General features: G+C 41.0%; 1 protein-coding gene across 1 annotated transcript; it reads right to left on the bottom strand.

Moving 5' to 3' along the window:
* Positions 1 to 358: 358 nt before the first annotated feature.
* LOC140486268 (thiamine transporter 1-like) lies at positions 359 to 22,762 on the bottom strand. Its single transcript, XM_072585181.1, has 6 exons — positions 22,534 to 22,762; positions 13,082 to 13,708; positions 11,628 to 11,856; positions 9,137 to 9,326; positions 8,893 to 9,034; positions 359 to 2,518 (listed from the first exon to the last, which is right to left on the bottom strand). The coding sequence occupies exons 1-6, from the start codon at positions 22,669 to 22,671 to the stop codon at positions 2,360 to 2,362; spliced, it is 1,485 nt and encodes a 494-aa protein (XP_072441282.1). The 5' UTR covers positions 22,672 to 22,762; the 3' UTR covers positions 359 to 2,359.

Here is a 22,762-nt window from a genome sequence, read left to right as displayed (position 1 = left end):
TTAAAGTTCAGGAACATGAGCTGTTTCAAGGAAATCTCTGGTTAATGACAACAAAAAAATTTTTTAAACTGGAAAAATTGAATGGGTCTGTTAGTATCAGTGGAAAGAAACAGAGTTAACATTGAAACCAAAATTTTTCTTCAGATACTGCACTCCACGGTGTTCTTCTGCTGCCTTTGTCTCCATGCCCATTTCAATGCACAAGAGTTTTCTCCCTGTCTCATAGACCCCTTCGCCCACCACCAAGACTGTCCCTCCAGCATTTTACCGACACTCTGCTGTTATGAACTGTCGATGTACCTTGGTTGCTTAAATTTGTCTGCCACCACCCCCCCCCCCCCCACCCCACCACACCCAACTTATCCATTTAAACCTATATCCCCCTGAACTGACCGCACTGTGCACTCAAATCCAATCCTGACTTTGTAATCAAGCATGCAAACACTTTGCATGTCCATCCCCCATCAGGAAGGTCTCTGCTTCTTCCTGGAAAAAAAAGCCTGAACCACCCCTAACCAGCATTACCCTCCTGCGTCCAATCGAGCTTGTCCTCATTTTGAATAACCTCTGCTTTTATCTGTCCAACTTGCTTCAAATCAAAATAGTGGCCATGGGTACCTGCATGGGCCCCAATTGTGCCTTTCTCTTTGTGGGATAGGTGGAACATTCCTTGTTCCAGTCCTATTCCAGCTCCCACCTGCAACTCTTTCTCCAGTGTATTGATGACATAATCAGTGCTGCTTCCCTCTCTTCATGGAATTGGAAAAAATGAATGAATTTCACTTCCAACTCACTCCCCTTCACCTGATCGATTTCTGACTCCTCCCTTCCCTTCTTTGACATCAGTTTCCAATCTGGGGATAAGCTAACAATATCCATTAGGAAGTCATCAACTCCCACAGTTACCTTAACAAAATCTCCTCACACTCTGCTTCCAGTAAAGACTGATTCCGCTCTCCGAGTTCCTCTGTCCCAATGATGCCAACTTTGGCATCAAAATGTTCACCTTCTTCAACTGAGGATTCCCCATCAATGTGGTTGACAGGACCCTCAGTTGTATCCGATCCATCTCCTGCATTTCTACCCTCACCCCCTCGCTTTCCTCCCACAGGAACATCCAAACAGCATACACATCCAAAAGATCATTAGCCTTCATTTCCGCCACCGCTAGCCTGATGCCATCAGTAGACCCACATTCATTTTCCCTATCTTAATCAGCTTTCTGCAGGAACTGTTCCCTCCAGGACACCTTGGTCCACTCATCCTGCACTTGCAGAAGTTTCAATGCCTGCCTGTTTACTTCCTCCCATGGACCCAGACTCACCTTCCAGGTGAAAGAGCAATTTAGTTACACTTCATTCAGTCAAGTCTACTGTATTTGCTACTCACAATGTGTTCTCTTCTACATGGAGGAGATGAAATGCAGACTGGGCAACTATTTTGCAGAATACCTACGTTCTATCCACAAAAATGACCCTAAGCTTCTGGTTGCCTGTTATTTCAACACACTACTATGCTCTCTGGCCAACATCTTTGTCTCAGGCTTGCTGCAGTGCTCCAGTGATACTCAGTAGAATCTGTAAGAACAGCACCTTATTGTACATTGGTGGACCTGATCTTCTGGACTCAATATTGAGATTAATAATTTTAGGGCTTGAGTATCTTCTCCATATTCCTACCCCAACAACCAATCCATTGTCAGCTACTAAATGGTCCTGATGAGCCAGTGTTTCTCCTAAGCTGACCATTACCTATTCCTTTGTCTGTCTCCCTCTCTCTGAGCTCCTTCTCCATCTAACCTTTTTCCCCTCCATCTCCTTCTCCGCCATTCCAACATCAGCATATATGTCAATTAATTTCTAGCTTCAATCAGTTTTGAAGAAGGGTCACTTGACCCAAAAAGTTAACTCTACTTTCTCACCACAGATGCTGCCAGACAACTGAGTTTTTCCAGTAATTTGTGTTTGTTCATAGTTTCTCCAGCCTTTCTTGTTTATTTTCCAGCTTCCACAGTATATTGCTTTCTCTGGTTAAGGATCTAGTGCAGAAATAAACAAATCGTTTGACTCCAGTTAATGTAGTAACTGAACAAATATGAAACGGCCCATTTCAAAATGGGTCTTTAGTTAGTCTTATTGCAAGCATGATTTCCAAAGAGGTGCAGGTTAAGTGGAGTGGCTATGCTAAATTGCCCATGGTGTTGAGCAGGTGAGTTGGAATGGGAAATTTGGGGTTACAGGGTTAAAGCGGGTGAGAGAGCGGTGTCTAGGTGATACACTCTTTGGAGGATTGGTGTGACTCAATAGGCCAAATGGCCTGCTTCCATGCTGTAGGCATTGTATGATTCAATGATGCCTGTTCAAGATATCTTTGATGTCACTTCGTTCCTGCAGTTCAAACAACCAGAGACGTTTTCATGTGGTCTTGGATTTTCTCTGTATTTCTTCACAATGTTATATACACCAAAGATCAGGAACAACAGAGCAACTACACCAAAGTAAACTGAATATGCCAGAAACTGGAAAAAGAAGAAAAATATTTTAGAAACTGCTTGTAACAAACAATAACTCAACCAGGAAAAGATACTTGTTTGCAAGAATTCTCCCAATCTGTGGTCTCAAGTACTCATAGTTTCTGCTGAGGATATTTTACTAACATTGCAAAAAAAAAGCTAAACTGGTAAAGTATCCTATTTAAATATTAACAAACTCTTCTACATCCACCTAGTCATCACTCCTCACAAATGATCAGTTTTACATGTAAAAAGGTTGTTCTCTGCCAATGTATTCAATTTAAACAGACAAAGTTAATTTCCTGGTAATGCCTTGAGTGATTAAACTGCATCATGAAGCTCAAGCAATTAAAAGGGAAATAGCAACTTGTATACAAAATTGGCTAAGGGACAAAAAAAAAGGTATCCAGTCACCCAACTACAATAGAGTATCATGAGGGACAAGATGAGGATTTCTGCTCTTTTTGACATGTGTTTATGACTCAAACTTGGCAGTATGTGGTATAATTTTGATATCTGGAGATGTAAAAAAAAATCTGGAAATGTAACAAAGAGAGGATTTTTTAAAAATTAATTCATGGAACGTGGGTGTTCCCAGCTAGGTCGGCATTTATTGCTAATTTCCCTGAATGGCTGCTGTCCATGGAGAAGGTATATCCACAATGCTGTGAGGAACTTCTGAAATTTTGACCAGCAACAGTTCTAGGTCAGAATGGTTTCGAATAGAACATGCATATGGTGGTGTTTCTTTGCATCTGCTGTTCTTCCAAGCATTAGGGGTCACAGGGATGGAACATGTTGGTGGAGGACCCTTGGTGAGTTAGCACATTGCATCTTGAGCTTGCACGTGCTGCTGTCAGTGTACATAGTGGTGATGGGAATGAATTCTAGAGCTGGTGAATGGGTTACAGATGAATTCAGCTGTTTTGTCTTGAATCATGCTAAAACTGCTCAGTGTTATTGGAACTGCACTGATCCAGTAAAGTGATGCTGGGAACAGGCTCAGAAGGCCAAGATGGAATCATCGGCACAGTACTCTAGCTTAAGGCGACTATAAAAGTTTCAGCCATGTCTTTTGCAGGGATATTTTGGGCTCCCAGTCATTGTGGAGGGGATATTTGTGAAATCACCTCATCCAGTGAATTGTTTAATCACCATTCATGACTGAATATGCAGCACTTAGACCTGATCGATTAATTGTGGAATTACTTAGCTCTGTCCTCGCATGTTGCATTGGCTAATTAGCAACTTTGGGGAAAAAAGTCAAAACAATGGCACTTTTAAAAAGGGAGGAAGACAGACAAAAGACAGCAAGTAGCAAGTGCATCATCAGTGAGGGAGAGAAAGAGAAAGAAAAAACCTGCACTGCTAATTGACGCAGCAGTGACTGCCTTTGTTGTTTGAGTTCACGTATCTCTGGACAAAGGAGTGCATCTAGGAAAAATTAACAGACAGCAAAATTCACAGCTAACCTTGGAGGAACCTGTGTGAGTGAGCTCACAGCACAGGAACAGATAAGTGTATAGTTTTTAACGTGTAACCTTGCTGTAAGTCTACAGTAGTGAGTAGATTGGGTCCTTTCTTGATTATATGTTTAATTGAAATCTGTCTCGATTAAATTTTAAAAATACAAGCCACAAGTGCTAAGTTAGCCTGGAGCACTTTTTTTAAGAGCAAAAAGACTGTGCTACTTTCTGGGTCTGTAGATTGTGAAGGAGCAACGATGGCCTTTAGTAGAGTGATACACTCTTCCTGTTGGATGTGGGAGTTTAGGGAGAGTTTCCATGTTACTGATGATTATGTCTGCAGGAAGTGCTTTGGTTGAGAATCCTATCAGATCGCATAAATCGGTTGAAGCAGCAGTTAGAGGCAATAAGGAATTTACAGGAGCTAGGGGGTGTGATACATGGCAGTTATAGGAAGGGAGAAAAACCACAGATACATTCAGGAAGATGGGTTAACTCCAGGAAAGGTAGGAGTGGTAGGCAGGTAGCACAGGACCATTTCAAACAAGTATGCTGTTTTGGAAAATGGAGGGGGTGACGGACCTCTCAGGGGAATGTAGCACAAACAGCTAAGTTTCTGGTGTCGAGACAAGCTCTAATGTAATGAAGGGTATGTCAGTTCCATGCGATAGATTGTGATAAGGGACTCTTTAGTCAGAGGCACAGACAGACGCCTCTGCAGCCAGCAGTAAGAAATCAGAATGGTATGTTGCCTCCCTGGTGCCAGGATCAATGATGTCTCAGAGAGGGTACAGAATGTTGTCAAAGGAGAGGGGGACCAGCAGGAGGTCATTGTACACATTGGAACTAATGACATAGGAAGGGAAAAGGATGAGATTTCGAAGGGAGTATAAAGAAAGTTAGGCAGGAATTTAAAAAGGGGGTCCTCGAGGGTAATAATATCTGGATTACTCCCAGTGGCACAAACTAGTGAGATTAGGAATAAGTTATAATCTATAAATATATTAAGGACAAAAGAGTAACTAGGGAGAGAATAGGGCCCCTCAAAGATCAGTAAGGCAGCCTATATGTGGAGCAGCAGATGGGGGAGATACTAAATGAGTATTTTGCATCAGTGCTTACTGTGGAGAAGGACATGGAAGATATAGAATGTGGGGAAATAGATTGTTGTAGGGAAACATGTGGTGATATCTTGGAAAAATGTCCTTATTACAGAGGAGGTTGTGATGGATGTCTTGAAATGCATAAACGTGGATAAATCCCCAGGACCTGATCAGGTGTATCTTAAAACTCTGTGGGAAGCTAGGGAAGTCATTGCTGGCCCCCTTGCTGAGATATTCGATTCACCAACAATCACAGGAGAGGTGCCGGAAGACTGGAGGTTGGCTAACATGGTGTCACTATTTAAGAAAGGTGGTAAGGAAAAGCCAGGGAATTATAGACCATTGAACCAGACATTGGTGTGGGCAAGTTGTTGGAGGGAATTCTGAGGGACAGGATTTACATGTATTTAGAAAGGCAAGGACTGATTAGGGATAGTCAACATGGCTTTGTGCGTGGGAAATCATGTCTCACAAACTTGATTGAGTTTTTTTTTGAAGAAGTAACAAAGAGGATTGATGAGAGCAGAGTGGTGGACGTGATCCATATGGACCTCAGTAAGGCATTCAACAAGATTCCTCATGGGAGACTGATTAGCAAGGTTAGATCTCATGGAATACAGGGAGAACTAGCCATCTGGATGTAGAACTAGCTCAAAGGTAGAAGACAGAGGGTGGTGTTGGAGGATTGTTTTTCAAACTGGAGGCCTGTGACCAGTGGTATGCCACAAAGACCAGTGCTGGGTCCACTGCTTTTAGTCATTTATATAAATGATAAGAATGTGAATATATGAGGTACAGTAGGTAAGTCTGCAGATGACACCAAAATTGGAGGTGTACTGGACAGCGAAAAAGATTACTCAGAGTACAATAGAGCCTTGATCAGATGGGCTAATGGACTGAAGAGTGGCAGATAGAGTTTAACTTAGTTAAATGTGAGGTGCTGCATTTTGGAAAAGCAAATCTTAGCAGGACTTATACACTTAATGGTAAGGTCCTGTGGAGTGTTGCTGAACAAAGAAACCTTGGAGTGCAGGTTCATAGTTCCTTGAAAATGGAATCGCAGGTAGATAGGATAGTGAAGGTGGTGTTTGAGATGCTTTCCTTTATTGGTCATTGCATAGAGTATAGGAGTTGGGAGGTCATGTTGCAGCTGTACAGGACATTGGTGAGGCCACTTTTGGAACATTGCGTGCAATTCTGTCTCCTTCCTATCGGAAGGATGTTGTGAAACTTGAAAGGGTTCAGAAAAGATTTACAAGGATGTTGCCAGGGTTGGAGGGTTTGAGCTATAGGGAGGGGCTGAACAGGCTAGGGCTGTTTTCCCTGGAGCATCGGAGACGGAGGGGGTGACTTTATATAGGTTTATAAAATCATGAGGGGCATGGATATGATAAATAGACAAGGTCTCTTCCCTGGGGTGGGGCAGTCCTGAAATAGAGGTCATAGGTTTATGGTCAAAATGGGAAAGATATAAAAGGGACCTAAGAGGCAATCTTTTCACGCAAAAGGTGGTGTGTGTATGGAATGAGCTGCCAGAACAAGTGGTGGAGGCTGGTACAATTACAGCATTTAAAATGCATCTGGATGGGTATATGAATAGAAAGGATTTGGAGGGATATGGGCAATGTGCTGGTAAATGGGACTAGATTAGTTTAGGATATCTGGTCAGCATGGACAAGTTGGACTGAAGGGTCTGTTTCCGTGCTGTACATCTCTATGTCTCTCATCCTGCAGTGAAGCTTAACCAGAGTTTTTTAAGGTATTTTTAAGGTATGCCTTGTGCTTCTACTGCAGTGTCCTTCTGCACTTTTCATTGAACTAGGGTTGAACTAGAGTTTGTGGTAAAATTCTGAACCATGAAATTACAGATGATGGTTTAAAACACTTCTACTGTTGCTGATGTCCTTCATTGATACCCAGTTTTGAATTGTTAGATCTGTACAAAATCTATTCTGTTGAGCATGACAGTCGTGCCACACAATGCAACGTAAGGTATCCCCTCATTGTGAAGAGAGATTTCATCTCCACAACGACTGTTCAGTGGTCATTCCTACTGAAACTATCTTAAACGGACATTCCTATTATGCTGCTCTTGGTGATGGGCATTGAAGCCCTCCAGCAAGAGCATATTCTGCACTCTTGCCACACTCGATATTTCCTCCAATGATATTCATAAATGAAGTACTAATTCATGAACTGAGGGGATGGCCATTAGGTGGTAATCAGCAGGAGGCTTCCTTGCCCATGCTTTATCAGATGATTCTAGATCTTAAAGTTTCAACATTGAAGACTCCCACCACAACTCTTTACCAAATTATACTATTGTTTCACTACATCTGGTGGATCTTTCCTTACAACGAATCAGAGCATTCTCGAAGTTGTTGGTGGTTGTGTCAGGGACAATGTCATATGCTAAGAATCATATCTTGAAGACAATGTCAGACTGTTGTTTGACTAGTCTGGAGGACTCTTCTAATTTTGTCACAGACCTCCAAATGTTCATAGGATTGTTCTGATAAGGTGGGTGAACCAGACCTTTTAAGAGAGTTAAATGTTAGCAGTGACAGCACCCAGTGTCCTCAATAAGACACAATGTGACATGTGCTCCAGCTACTGGAGTAGCTGGTTGCCTGGAAATAACAAAACAGATTCAAATTAGGCCAATCAGTTTAAATTATACCCCAAAAAAATACCAAGTTCCAATATAGTTTGAACTGAGTATATTGATAATCTTAAAAGCCAAAGACACAATCCAATGCTGTGGGTATAAGACTGGGAAAACATTGAACAGTTGGGAGGAGAACTGCCAAGCCCCAACATGTAAACAGACTGCCTGAAAAATAGCTCTCTTAAAAGTACCTTTACTGATCAGTAACCTGTGACTCAGAATTTCTTAAAGTATAACAAAGAATAAAGTTGTTAATTTTTACTTTAACTAGTTCTTCGCCTATCGAATTTTCACAGATGACTGCAAGGGATAAAACTTGTGTCGCTGGTTTTAAATTAAGCAGGAGGGTTTACCTCGTGTCGGAACAGGAGGTCAGAATATCAAGGCCGAGTTTGCCATTACTTTTTCTGGCGCCTAAACCAATGCTGGGCTGTCCATCCAGTTTCTTTTTTTTTAAGAATAGACTTTATAACAATTAGATATAACTGAATGGCTTGCTAGGTCATATTTCCCATTAGATAAGTTTTAATTCCAGACTTCATTTTATTGAATTCAAATTTCACCATCTGCTATGATGGGATTCAAACCTATAACATTAGTCTAGAACTCTCGATTATTAGGCCAATGACATGATATCTTCCTGATGTCTAATGGTGTAGTGGTAAGCAGATTGGTGAATTGAGCAGACAGATGGCAGATAAAGGGAAGACAAAAACCAAGATCTAACACTGCACATAACAGACCTTTAAGATTGGCTGACCAAGTCAAGGAGGCCATTTTAAAGAAATCCCATTTTAAAGATTCCTTGGCTTTAGAAGTGCAGGCCAAGTGCACAATGAAGTTAAATGTTTGTACAACACTCAGCTCCTCTAATGATGCAGCGTGCCTTGGAAGAATGTCAACAGCTTGGATGAAGCGTAGAAAAAATTTAGTGGAATGGCATCTAAGATGAAACATTTCAGATGTAGAAATTAGAGGAGTGAGTCTCTTCTATTTATGGGGGTTAGATTTATGTTGTCTATTTTCTGCACAAATTAAATAGACTATTTAACGTAACCATGAATGCTCAACCCTTGATGCCCTTTCATCTGCTCTTCTAGCTAAAACTTAATGAAGTGGTTATCACAGTAGCTGACACCTTACCTGTCCAAATATGTCCAAATTCAGCAGACTGGATTCCACCACAATCAAAGTCAACAGCGTCTGAAGAACTAAGGCGACAAATGTATTCACACCAAACACCAAAGCATACAGTTCCACACTGAGATTTGCAGCAATCTTAAATCTTTTAAAAAGAAAAGCAATTAATACTCAGTTTTCTTAAAAATGCAAGAAAATTCAATTTTCAATCAATCATACTTTTGAACAAGAAAAAAACTCTACTCACGTTGCTACAGTAATAAGCATCATGTAAATAATTCTGAAAACAATATAACAGACGTAGCACACCCAGATGTTATGGAGTGTGTCCATCAGGAACACCGAAACAGCAACAACAAGAGAAAAGACCAAGAGTGCAACTTCACTCCAGATGGACGATATTTTTACATAACCAACAACAAATGCTGCCACAGCACCTAAACATAAACCAAAAGAGAGAACATTAAAATAAAGTTGTTATAAATTCTTCATATTCTTCAGTCAGCCTGTATTTAAAGCAATGAATCATTTAATACTTGCTGTAACTGTATCTGGCAATGACAATGTGTAAATCAAAATTTATGATTATTAAAACAAATCTATTTAAGTACTCTGGTCGCAAGAGAATAAACAAATAAGGGAAGCATGTAAAGACATTGCAATGCATTAACCTTTTCTATGTCCTGTAGCATTTCAGCTTTAGTGATAGGGACAATCATTAGATCATACTTTCACATTGCCTTAAATATACTTTCACATTGCCAACAATCAGTTAGAATGTTGAGATTTGGTTCCTCTGGATTATGCGCTGAAAGAGCTGAGATACCTCCTTTATCCTTTTCCCAATTTCACATATCCATTCGTTCACCTTGTAAAGGTTATTATAGGTTCTGCTTTTGCCACTGTCTCTCGTGGGACATCAAGAACCTTACCAAATCTCCACCTAAAAATAATTCCCTAACTTATCCCTTTTGTACTTTTGGCAACTATTAGCAGAGGTCCTACTGATTTATACAGCACAGAAGATGTCCTTCTATCCATCCAGTATGTTAGTCTCTTCCAAAGATAGGTTTTCCAAGGATTAAGGACAATTAACCCTCATCTTATCACTCAAAACTACGCTTGGCTGTTTTCCTAAAGTTATTCGACTTTCTGTAACTAGCAGCTGCCCACATTAAACTGTTGGCTTAATATTTTTTTAAAAACCAAACGTTCCCTGAATGAAACTGTTGTAAGTCAAAACAGTTCAGTATCTTCCAGTTTTATACACAGTCTATAAAAAAAACCCCAACATCCAATTAATTTTCCTTCCAATAGAAGAAAACATGTGTTATTCAAATCTCCATCTTCTCTTTAGTTCCCAAGTTCTCTGCTTCATGTTTTACCATGGTGTAAGTTCCTTTTATTTTAAAAGTTCCTTTATTTTAAAATTCATCACTTTCCTTTTCCAAACTTGAAATTTAATTTGACTTCCTTATGGGCACCCTACTAACTAGTCTACATCCTCCTGAAAATGACATACAGTTCTTAGTGAACTCTGACAGCAGTTTTAAAATAATGTATATATAAACCAGAATATGTAAAATGCATGTTATTTATGTTAAGATCAATTGTGCCAACACTGATTGGCATGTTTAAGTTAATGCTGTAAAACATCCACAAACTTTTTTTTTTGTCCTTCATATTGTCTTTCAAAAATAATCAATGGCTAGTATCCACATGGAGTCTAGATAGCATTCTAATCAAATTCCTTTTGAAAATCTAAAGATATCCTCTCCATCATTCCTATTTGTCAGACATGATTCCCTTTTCACATTCTTGTAGGCTGTCCTCAATTAGCTCTCATTCCAGCTACAGATTTAAATTTTAACCCAATATTAATATTTTTAGAATCTTATCCATGACTAACATTAGACTGGTCTAGTTACCCAATACTGTCAAAATGATTGGTTTGTTCCATTCTCTTTCTCTGAGTGCATCATTAATACAGATAAATGAACCACCAGGATCCAGTGCTCTAGGCAAGAGTTACAAGAACAGAGTTAGGTAATATTGATGGCATAGGGGTTAGATGGATGGATGGATAGATAAGTTAGCTAGCGGTGAGAAGGTAGATAGAAAAGGTAAACAAGGTACACCATCTTGAAATGCTGCACACTTGCTGGACCAACAGATCATGTGTCTTTGTACAGTTGTAACGATCTTTGATCTTTCATATCATCTGAACATACAAACAGAATTCAATGCATTTTACACTTGAATTTACTATTTTTATCCATGTCGAACTTTCTTAAACGATATAGATATTCCCATACTACCTTTACCTGAAGACTTTGTATCCTCAAACTTTCGCCAGTGAAAACTTAGACAGTGAACTCACGCTGTATCATCATTCATTAATGTCTGCTTTCATCTCTGATCTTCTCTTTGGAATTATTAAAATTCATTACTGTTTCTCTTTCTCTTCCTTCCCAATCTATCTTTATACCTTCTTAGCCTATGTTATCGTTTTTGCTTTGTTGCTATAACACTTCTTTGCATTAGATATCATCACATACCTTGAGTTTTGAGCAGGAGTTTGAATGAGGCTTTGTTTTGTCAGTAACTGCCCAGTTTTTTTCTGTTAGTTTTTCTCAAAAATATGTCAACTCCCTTGTCAAACTAAAACATTCATACCTTGTGGCAATTTACATGCAAACTCAACTGCTTTTATTGGGAAATTATGAATGTGAGCATACCCAAAAGCGCAGATGCTGCTTCCACTATTCCATTGTAAATCTGGGAACTCTGGAAAGGACGTATTCGCTCCCACAAGACTTGAATATAATTCACTGTCTGAAAGTAGCCACAAGTTGACAATGCCCACCATGCTGACCAGCAGAGTAGTGGCCAGGAAGAATAACACTGCAGAAAAGTCTTCCATAACATTACAAGAACAATGCATATTCTTTTGAAAGGCTTTTTATTCTGAAAAACAAAACAGAACTTAAAAATACATCTAGATGTTTAAACAGGTTTCATAAAAAACAATATGCAATATTTTTCCCAAGGAACTGCTTTTTATATATGTAAAGTGGTTTTAGTACAGCAATATTCTCATTAGAAAGACACTCTACAATCATTGATTGAACATTGCTGTGACATTTCAGCTGATTTGGAAGCATGCTGCAAAAGGTTATGTTTACCCATTACTTTAAAAGCAAAGCAACATTGGCACATTAATATGCTGGAAAGGACGTATCACGGCACGGTGGCTCAGTGGTTAGCACTGTTGCCTCAGTGTCAGAGACCCTTGTTTAATTCCAGCTTCAGACAATTGTCTGTGTGGAGTCTGCACATTCTCCCAGTGTCTGCGTGGGTTTCCCCCGGGTGCTCTGGTTTCCTCCCACAATCCAAAGACCTTACACAAGTTAGGTGAACTGGCCAAGCTAAATTGCCCAGAGTGTTCAGGGATGTGTAGTTTAGGTGCATTAGTCAGGGGGAAATGTAGAGTCATAGGGGAATGGATCTGGGTGAGTTACTCTTCGGAGGGTTGATGTGGACTGGTTGGGCCAAAGGGCCTGTTTCCAACTGTAGGGATTCTATGATTCAACACCACTCATGCTGTAACACAGGTCTAATCCTTCTCCTTTACACCTGACTGCTAACAAAGAGAAAGTATGAGAAGAGAAAAAGAGGGAGAAAAAGGCAGGGCAAGGAGGAAGAAAAAGCAGAAGAGAAAACAAGTTAACAGATAGGAAAATGTTGTCGATCACACTTCACTACCACCCCTTGCAAGGATTCCAAGGATATCTGGCCCTAGAAGTTTAAGTAAACCATTGTGATTTATTGAAATCTGCTTTTTCTTCTTTACAGTTTCTGTCAAAGTCCTGTGCGACTATCACAAAGCCAGAGTACAAAAATGTCTTATAACATGTAGAGAAAGAATAACAGCAGCACAAAGAACTTATTAATTATTCAGGGCATATTACCTTTTACATAACTATACCTACCCCTGTACTCTAAGTAAAGTGGGAACATAGATTTGCCTGTGAATGCAGCAGTTTTTGCTATACTCAAGAAAAGAAATACGGAGGGAATTGAAAATCTAAGATCACACTAGATGCTCACCCAAAACATCACATTTCTGATTTCAGAAGCAGAAAGGAAGGAAAACCACATTAACAAAAGTAAAACATTTTAAACACATTACCATAATTTCATTGGTGTATGAGCTGCTATCCATTGGTTCTGGCAGATGGTCATTTAACATACTGTTAGCATTATCAAGGCCACAGTTTAGTGGTGTCGTTGATGCTGATTCAAGTTCTTCTTCTTCTGACATTGAGCCGTCATGTTTGATTTTGAATCCATTATAGTCTGCTTTCACTCTGTGAAAGAACATGCTCTTCTGTGGCATTGGAAGAAACACTGATGTAGTAAAACCAATTGCTACACAAACCAAAGAAATAACATTGAGGTGGAAGAGGGACACCTCAGCAAACGAGACCAGGATTTGAGCAGTAATCGATCCTACTGTGTACCCTACCAAAGTGGCACAGCGACAGTATCCAGTTACTTTTTGGTACATGTTAAAGTCCACTACAGAGTAGATATAGGAGTAATAAGCCACCTCTGATGCAGTTACCATTCCATAGAAGAATTCGAGAAACTTCATTGCCAGTAGTCCTTGGGCATACAACAGCATCAACCAGGTAACGATCAAAGCTGCACCTTGTAAAACGATGATGGGCTTGTATCGGAGGTAATCGGTAGCCAGAAAGATGGGAAACAAAAGCACGACGTAGGAGTAAGTCCAAACTGGAAAAATCTCATTCACCTATTTAGAAAATAGAAGCCCAACAGGTTGAAGACAGGAGATTAATTTCTAATTTTCAATTATCAATCTCGCAAAAGGCAAAACATACTTTGTCAGGTTTTTACAACTATGTTTGTAAATACTATAGCTACAATAGACACTAAACGATAAGGAACAAAAATTAAAATTAAAACCTGTAAAACAGCATTTTTATTTCCTCCTGAATGTAACTCATCCAGAAAAAGCTCAATATTATGTAAATTATAACTACTCTTCTAATCCAATCATCCTAAATTTTCTCCCACTGTACCCTGAAAATACTAAATTATGCTGCAGTAGTATACAAAAACTAGCAAGCAATTATCTCACTTCAAGTGGCATTGCTTGACAAGAACATAAACAGTGAGAGTCCAGCCAGTCAATATGACATGTACATGAAGCACCACTCACTGGAATACACTGGAATCTCACCCCATCTAAGATCCACACACATATTTCAAGTTGGGGGTTAGGGTGACGGTCAGGAACAGAAACTTTGGTTGATTCTTCCTGACCTGTTCCTTGCCCTCACAGAAGAGAGGTATATGGCATTTGTGCTCATGGAATGCTATCCCAGCTGACATTAGCTAACAGCATGGCTCATACTGTACTGTTCATATTCATCCTCGTGTGGCAGTGAAGGACAAAAATAACTTATTTCACTTCCTATAATGATGTGCAACCAGCCCTTCAGATTTCATCAGTAACTATTCGCAAATTAGCCTCTTGCAGCTTGTTAAAATTGTGCAGAACTCCTAGTCTTTTTTTTAAGAAAATGCACAATTCCATTACAAGAGTGCAGGGATCAAAAAAACACAGAGCTCCAGGTGACACCACCAAAGTGTGCTACAGTATATATTGGGGTCTCACAGAAGGACTGAGCAGTACATCATTAGTGACTGGCACCAAATTCTATACATTATGGTCAAGAACAACTTTATTTTATTTGAAAAAGAACACACAAGTCCCAAATTTTAAACTTTTTGCAACACAAAGAAATGGTCTATGTTCACCTCAGACCAATCAACACATGGTTGACCAAGATCAAACCAAGCCAAGAATAAACTTTTTTAAAAACAATGATAGACAAGTTTCTGTGAGAGCTCATGTCACAATCAATCCGATCAAGCTGATGCAACCTTTGTATTCTCAGTGCAATTTCACAGTATATCACTGTTAGACTATTTTACAAACAAATGGCATCCTGTTTTTTAAATTTTTGAGCACAGAAGATATTTACAAAACTTGGGCTGGAAAGCAGGTAAGTGGAATTAATTGAACAGTTCCTTCTGTAGTGATGTTGCAGAAAATTTCAGATTAAGGTCATAATTTATTAAAATGTATTATTTTCCTCTTTTGAACCCATTGTGATGTTCAATGGATAACCTATCAATTTGAATTAATTCAAGCTTCATACGTGAATGAAGTAAAAAGTGATATTAGTTAACTTGCTGGAATATTTTTTTGAAGAGGCAACAGAAAGGATCAATGAGGTAATGCGGTTGATGTGGAGTACATGGATTTCCAGAAGAGGCAGTACCATGCAACAGACTTCTAAGGAAAGTTATAGGTCATGGTATAAAAGGGACAGTAGCAACAGAGAAACAACATTTGCTGATTAATAGGATACAGGGTGTAACAGGATATTTTTTGGCTCAAGTGAAGTTCATGATGGAGCTCTCCAGGGGTCAGTATTGGTCCCTTGCTTTTCCAGATACATATTTATGATCTGGTTGTCACTGCGCAAGGGATAATTTCAAAGTAACACTAAAGGTGGAAAAACTGTAATCTGCAAGGAGGATGGTGTGGAACTCCAAAAGGACATTGACAAGTTGGTGGAGTGGATGGTTGTGTGTCAGATGAGGTTCAATGCAAAGCAATGAGAGACAATGCACTTTGGTAGCAAGAACATTGAAAGACAACATCAAATAGGGGTACAATTCTAAAAGGGGGTTCAGGAGCAGAGGGACCTGGGTGTATATGTGCATAGATCATTGCAGATAGTAAGACAGGTGGAAAGAGTAGATGGTAATGTTTACATTGTACCCCTGTTAATAAAGCTGAAGACAGAGTACAAGAGCAAGGCGATGCTGGATTTGTACAAGCTACGTGTTAGTCCTCGCTAGAGTATTGTGCACAGTTGTGGGGGTCGCATTATAGGAAAGATGCCAACGCATTGGAAAGAAGCGATTTACAAGTATGGTTCAAGGAAAAAGAAGTTGGATAATGGGGATAGATTGGAGTAGTTGGGATTATTCTTCTCAGAGGGTAGATAGCCATGAGAATATTAGATAGAGGTTTTCAGAATCATGAGCAGGGTGAACAGAGTAAATAGGGAGAAGCTGTACCTGCTCATAAGAGAAAGAAGAATGAGAGGGCATAGATTTAAAATAATATACAAAAGACGCAAGGGCAATGAGAGAAAAAAAGCTTTTTCCACAGAGGTGAGTAGCAGTTGGAATATGAAATGCACCGTCTGGAATTGTGGAGGAGGCAGGTTCAATTGGTGTTTTCAGGACAGCATTGAATGATTATTTGGATAGAAATTATGTGCAACTATATAGGGAAATGGTAAGAGATTGGCATGAGCTAATTGCTCATTTAAAGAGCCAGTACAGGCATGACAGGCCAAATGCTCTCCTGCAACATAACAATTCAGTGGTTCAATTGGTTAATGATACAATTGTGCAAAGTCATGGCAGAAAACTGGAACAAGTCACTGCAAAGAAATAAACTATGAAACTTCTGGAAGCAGGTTTGCTCGCTGAGCTGGAAGGTTCATTATCAGATGTTTCATCACTATTCTAGGTAACATCTTCAGTGAGCCGCCGGACAAAGCACTGCTGATATTTCCTGCTTTATATGTTTGGGTTTCTTTGGGTTGGTGATGTAATTTCCTGTGGTGATGTCATTTCCTGTTCTTTTTTTTTCAGGGGGGTGGTTGGTGGTGGTAAATGGGGTCCAAGTCAATGTGTTTGTTGATATGGTTCCAGTTGGAATGCCATGCTTCTAGGAATTCTCGTGCGTGTCTCTGTTTGGCTTGCCTTAGGATGGATGAGTTATCCTAGTCGAAGTAGTGTCCTTCCTTATCTGTATGTAAGGATACTAGTGAGAGAGGGTCATGTCGTTTTGTGGCTAGTTGATGTTCATGTATCCTGGTGGCTAGCTTCCTGCCTGTTTGTCCAATGTGGTGTTTGTTACAGTCCTTGCACGGTATTTTATAAATGACATTAGTTTTGCTTGTTGTCTGTATAGTTTCAAGTTCATTAGCTGCTGTCTTAGAGTGATGGTGGTTTTGTGGGCGACCATGATGCCAAAGGGTCCGAGTAGTCTGGCAGTCATTTCCAAGATGTCTTTGATGTAGGGGAGAGTGGCTAGGGTTTCTAGACGCGTTTTGTCTGCTTGTTTGGGTTCTCTCTCTCTCTCACTAGTATCCTTAAATATAGATGAGGAAGGACACCACCTCGACTGGAACAACACATCCATCCTAGGACAAGCTAAACAGAGATATGCACGAGAATTCCTACAAGCATGGCGTTCCAACTGGAACTCTATCAACAAACACGTTGACTTGGACCCCATTTACCACTCAGAGAAAAAGTACAGGAAATGATATCACCAACCCAAAGAAACCCAAACATATAAATATAAAGCAGGAAACATCAGCAGTGCTTCATCCGGAGGCTCACTGAAGATGTTACCTAGAATGGTGACGAAACGTCTGAAAATGAACCTTCCAGCTCAGCGAACAAACCTACATCCAGAATCTCAACTTGAGCTACAAATCTTCTCAAAACTCACAATGAAACTTTCTTTAAAACTTGAAATTAGATTGACTCAGGATAATATGACTCTATGATTCTACTATCCAACATGAATTAAAACCTGTATTCATTGACAGTAGCATGCCATCTAAATACTTCACTCATGTTTCTGTCCTGGTCAACCCATTGTCCCTGCCTGTTCCTGCCCCACAGAACTAATGTTCTCAACTCCGTCCTCTTCCCTTTGATTCAGGAACTTCCCCCCTACGTTCAGGACACAACCCATACCCTCCACCTTTTCCAAGACTTTCAATTCCCTAGCCCCCCCCTCCACCAATATCTCACCTTCAACATGGACATTCGGTCTCTCTACACTTATATCCCCCATGAGGGGGGCACATAAGCCCTTTCTTTGTTCCTCTCCTGCAGGCCCAACCAGTACCCCTCCACAGACACACTCATTCGCTTAGCAGAACTGGTCTTTACCTTCAATTTTTCTTTTGACTCCTGCCACTTCCTACAAACGAAAGGGGTAGCTATGGGCACCCACATGGGTCCAAGCTATGCTTGCCTCTTTGTAGGATATGTGGAACAGTCCATCTTCCGCAGCCACAGCACAACCACCACTCACCATTTCATCCACTACTCTGATTGGCATTGCCTTATGCTCCATTGAGGAACTCTAACAGTTCATTAACTTCACCCACACCTTCCGCCCCAATCTCAAATTCACCTGGACCATCTCTGATACCTCTCTCCTCTTCCTGGACCTCTGTCTCAAACCCCAGCAACCGACTTAGCACCGAGATCCATTTCAAACCCACCAACTCCCACAGCTACCCCGACTACACTTTCTTTCACTCACCGTCCTACAAAAAAAAAATGCAATCCCATACTCCCAATTTCTCTGCCATATCTGCTTCCCGGATGAGGGATTCCACTCCAGGTCTTCCCAAATATTTTCCTACATCAAGGACCCTAATTTCCCCTCTCCTGTGAATAATAATGCTCTCAATCATATCCTCTCCATTTCCTGTACTGCTGCCTTGAAGCCCCCTCCTCCCAACCACAATAATGATAAAGTCCCCCTGGTCCTCACCTACCACCCCATCAATCTCCAAATCCGCCATTTTCTCCACCTGCAGTTGAACCCCACCACCAAAAGGATATTTCTCCCCACCCCTATCTGCTTTCTATAGGGACTGTTCACTACATGACTCCCTCGTCAGTTTCACACTCCCCATCAACCACTCCTCCACACCCAGCACCTTTCCTGCAACTGCAGGAAGTACAACACCTCCACCTCCCCTCTGTCCAAGGCCCCAGTCAGTCAATCATTCCAAATCCAGCAGAGATTCACCTACACTTCTTCTAACCCGGTCTATTACATCCGTTGCTCCCGATGTGTTCTCCTTTCCATCGGAGCGACCAAAAGCAGATGTTCGAGAAGGATCTGCATTCTGTACGCTCCTATCAACACCACCTTCCAGTTGCCAGGCATTTCAACCCCCCCTACCACTTCCCTGGTAACTTGTCCATCCTGGGCCTCCTCCACTCTCAAAATGAGGCCTCATGCAAACCAGAGGAAAAACACCTTATATTCCGCCTCGGGAACTTACAGCCCATTGGCCTGAACATGAGAGTTCATCAGCTTTAGCATCTCCCCACCCCCCACCTCATCCCATGTCCAGCCCTCCCTCTCCTCCCCAACCTCCTTGATCTAACCTAACTGTCTATCTTCCTTCTTACCTATCCACTCCACCCTTCCCACTGACCAATCACAATAACCCCTACCCGCATCCACTTATCACCATCCTACCTACCTTCCCCCAGTCCCAACCCTTCCTTCTATTTACTTCTGAGCTCCCTTCCCCCTCCAGAATCCTGGAGAAGGGTCCTGATCCATAACGTCAACTTCCCTCCTCCTCTGATGCTGTCTGATCTGCTGTGCTCTTCTAGCTCCACAGTTTATTGTCTTTTGGCTTCTGGCATCTGCAGTCCTTATTGTCTCCACTGTATCTCCCAGATTGGCCAGAACTATAGAAAGTTCACAAAACCATTTTAAAGGTACAAAAGCAGAGTTCACCTGCAGACTCCTCTCTTGGAACTGCTCTTGGAATTGTCTGAGGCCTTCTCCTCCAGAGCTAACCATCCAGAGAGAGTGAGTGACAGAGAGCGAGAGAGACAGCGCGAGCGCGAGCGAGAGAGACAGACAGAGAGAAAGCAGCTTCGCAGATCCAGAGACAGAGCCACTGGGAGAGCAACTGAGTAAATTTATGAGAAACTTGGAAAGTATTGTAAATTTAAGGGGCTAAGTAGAATTAGGGATAATATGTTTAATATTAAAGATGACAATAATTTTGTTCCTAATAAACTGGGAATGTTTTGCTTTGGTACAACTTGTATTCATTTTGATTTGACTGCCTTGATATCGTGGGACACCTGGGAAAATTCATTCATAACGTTCTGGTCGGAATTGTCTTCAACTTGTTCAAAGGAACCAGACAACACACTGATTAAGGAAAACTAATCAAATTGTCAGAACTACTTACCATTTCAATTTTAAAACGCCTTCTATCCAGTTTTTTGGACTACAATTGCACAATGCGTAACATGAGAGAAATACTCTTTTAAAAAAAAGTGGGCAAAGTTACGCAAATGGTTAATGATGAGGTGAACAGTGGAAATTGAGAAGGTGCCAAATGGTATTGTGCTCCATAGTGTGCACCAATAGATTTGAGACTGAAACAAATGCATTGGCTGGAATGCTGAGTACTTGCCCATGAACTGTATACTCAAACAGCTCACAGTGATCGTGTTCGTGCATTTCACAGAATCTCACAATTGGTACAGCACAGGAGGTGGCTATATAGCAAATTGTGCCTGTAGTGGCTTTCTAAGCAAGTCACTCAGAGCCATTCCCTCACATTCTCTCTTTTCAAGTAGTAGCCTCATTCCTCTTTGAATGCTTCAATTGACTCTGCCTCCACTCTCACAAGCAGTGCATTCCATACCTTAACCACTCATATGAAAATTATTTTCTCATGTTCCTGTTTCTTTTGCTAATTATTCATTCTCGATCTTTTCATGAATGGGAAATTTCTCCCCATACAACTTATCGAGGCTCATGTTTATTTTAAATACTCTCAGATCTCCTTTCAGCCTTCTCTCCTCCAATGTATCTTCATAACTGAAGTTGCTCACTGTACTCTCTCCAACATGTTCAGATCCTTCATAAAGTGTAGCATTCCAAGGTGGATGCTGTAATCCAGCTGAGGCTGAACTAAAAAGTCTAAGCCAAATTCAACTCATTTCAACCTTGCTCTTGTTCTCTACACCCCTATTAATAAAGATGCATTGTACATTTTACTAAATCACACTGTCCTGTCACCTTTGATTATGTATGCACATATACGTGCAATTCTCTCTGCTCCTGCCCATCCTTTAAAATAGTACCCTTTATTTTGTATTGTCTCTCCATGTTCTCCCTTCCAAAACATCTCACTTCATTTCTCCACAATGAACTTCATCTGTCAGTCGTCTATGTCCTTTTGAAGTTCTATCCATCTCTCAGTTCTATCAATTTGTCTGAATTATTGTGAAATGCATCCCCACCAAATTTAAACTAATAGATCTGTTGTTGCTGGAGGAATATTTACACCTTTTTTTGAACAAGAGTGCAATTTTTCCATTTCTCTAGCCTTCTGATGCCACCCAGGTCTAAGGAAGACTGGAAGCTTTGGGAATGCCTCTGCAATTTGTCCTGAAATGCATTGCATCCTGTCCTGGTGCTCCAGTGAGTTTCTAAACAGCACAATAAGTGAAATTGCCAGAGTCTCCTTGGACATATTTTGAAAAAAACAAAGTTATTCTGTCTCTCTTATTTATCTCTCAATCCCAGTTTTCCTAATCTTTATTTAGTTTTTCTGTACATCACAAAATCTAATTTATTTTCCTTGAGGTCCTGGTTACAACTGTGTCTCGCAGGTAAGGCTCCTTTGTCCTGATGTTTGAGTAGCCAAGTTTCAGACACGATGGTTCAATTTCACACAACACCAGGTTATAGTCCAACAGGTTTATTTGGAAGCACTAATTTTCAAAGTGCTGTTCCTTCATTAGGTAGTTGTGGAGTATAAAATCTAAAGAAAGTACTCCGAAAACTAGTGCTTCCAAATTACCCTGTTGGACTATAACCTGGTGTTCTGAGATTTTTAACTTTGTACATCCCAGTCCAACACCGGCACCTCCAAATCATGACAAAGTTCTAAGATGTGGATGGAGGTCAGCAACAGCAAGCAGTTACCTGTGACCACAAGACCCAGGCTAAAGTGACACTAGCACTCACTTTGAGGCATAAAGATAGCATCTATTTCAATTGCTTAAACTGAAATGAGACTCAAACTTAAAAACACTGTCCAAACCCAGGAAGTCAGGAACAGTAGCATGGTCAGGGGTACGCACGTAAAGGAGAGAGAGCTGCTCAGCACTTCTAGCATTTTCTGTTGACGCATCTCAGACTTTCAGCATCCATGGTATTTTACCATTTGTAAATGACTCTTTTAAATACCCTCCTTTCATCGGAGGCCGACAGTCGCGACGCGCGGTGAGAAACAAATCGGAAAACGCGAGGATGTTAAATCTGAAGTCAGTGAAATCTAATTTGTTTTTGCTGTCTCATGGCGCTGACCTTGGTGGCGACAATCCAGAGACAGAGACAATGTGAACAACTCCACACCACACAGCACTCTCTGCGGAATAGACAACTCGGTCAGAGACTCGACAACACAGCAGTGAACCGCCAAAGTTGTCGGAAACACAAACACTTAAACAAAACATCGCCCAACAGAAATGAACAGGATACGCTTGTCCTTTTTTTTCTAAAGGTGACCTGCTGCAGCTGGCACCACACTGCGCAATCTTGAATAATGCTTGCTCCTTTACAAACGGGAATTCGCTTCTACAAAGTCATGCCCATTGTCAGATTTCCAAAGGGTGAGGGGGGGGTGGGAACCGCGGCGGTGCTTGGATGGGTCACACTTTTACCTGCTGCTCCGTCAGGTTTTTGTCAGGTCCCATCAGGTAAGGGGTGAGGAAAGGTTCAGAGGGCCGGACATTGGAGAAGAAGCCGCAGACACAGAGCAGTGCAGTGGGGTAAAGCCAGTTGCTGCCGACGCTCTCCATAGCCACGCGCCGCCAGCGGTTACAACTGCCGGCTCCGTCCACTCACGCGCTCCTGCTCCAAGTTCCAACCCCAACCGCCCACACCATCGAA

The sequence above is a fragment of the Chiloscyllium punctatum genome, chromosome 15 (genome assembly GCF_047496795.1).
Source record: "Chiloscyllium punctatum isolate Juve2018m chromosome 15, sChiPun1.3, whole genome shotgun sequence".
Classification (NCBI taxonomy): Eukaryota; Metazoa; Chordata; class Chondrichthyes; order Orectolobiformes; family Hemiscylliidae; genus Chiloscyllium; species Chiloscyllium punctatum.
This window is presented reverse-complemented; position numbering and strand designations above follow the sequence as displayed.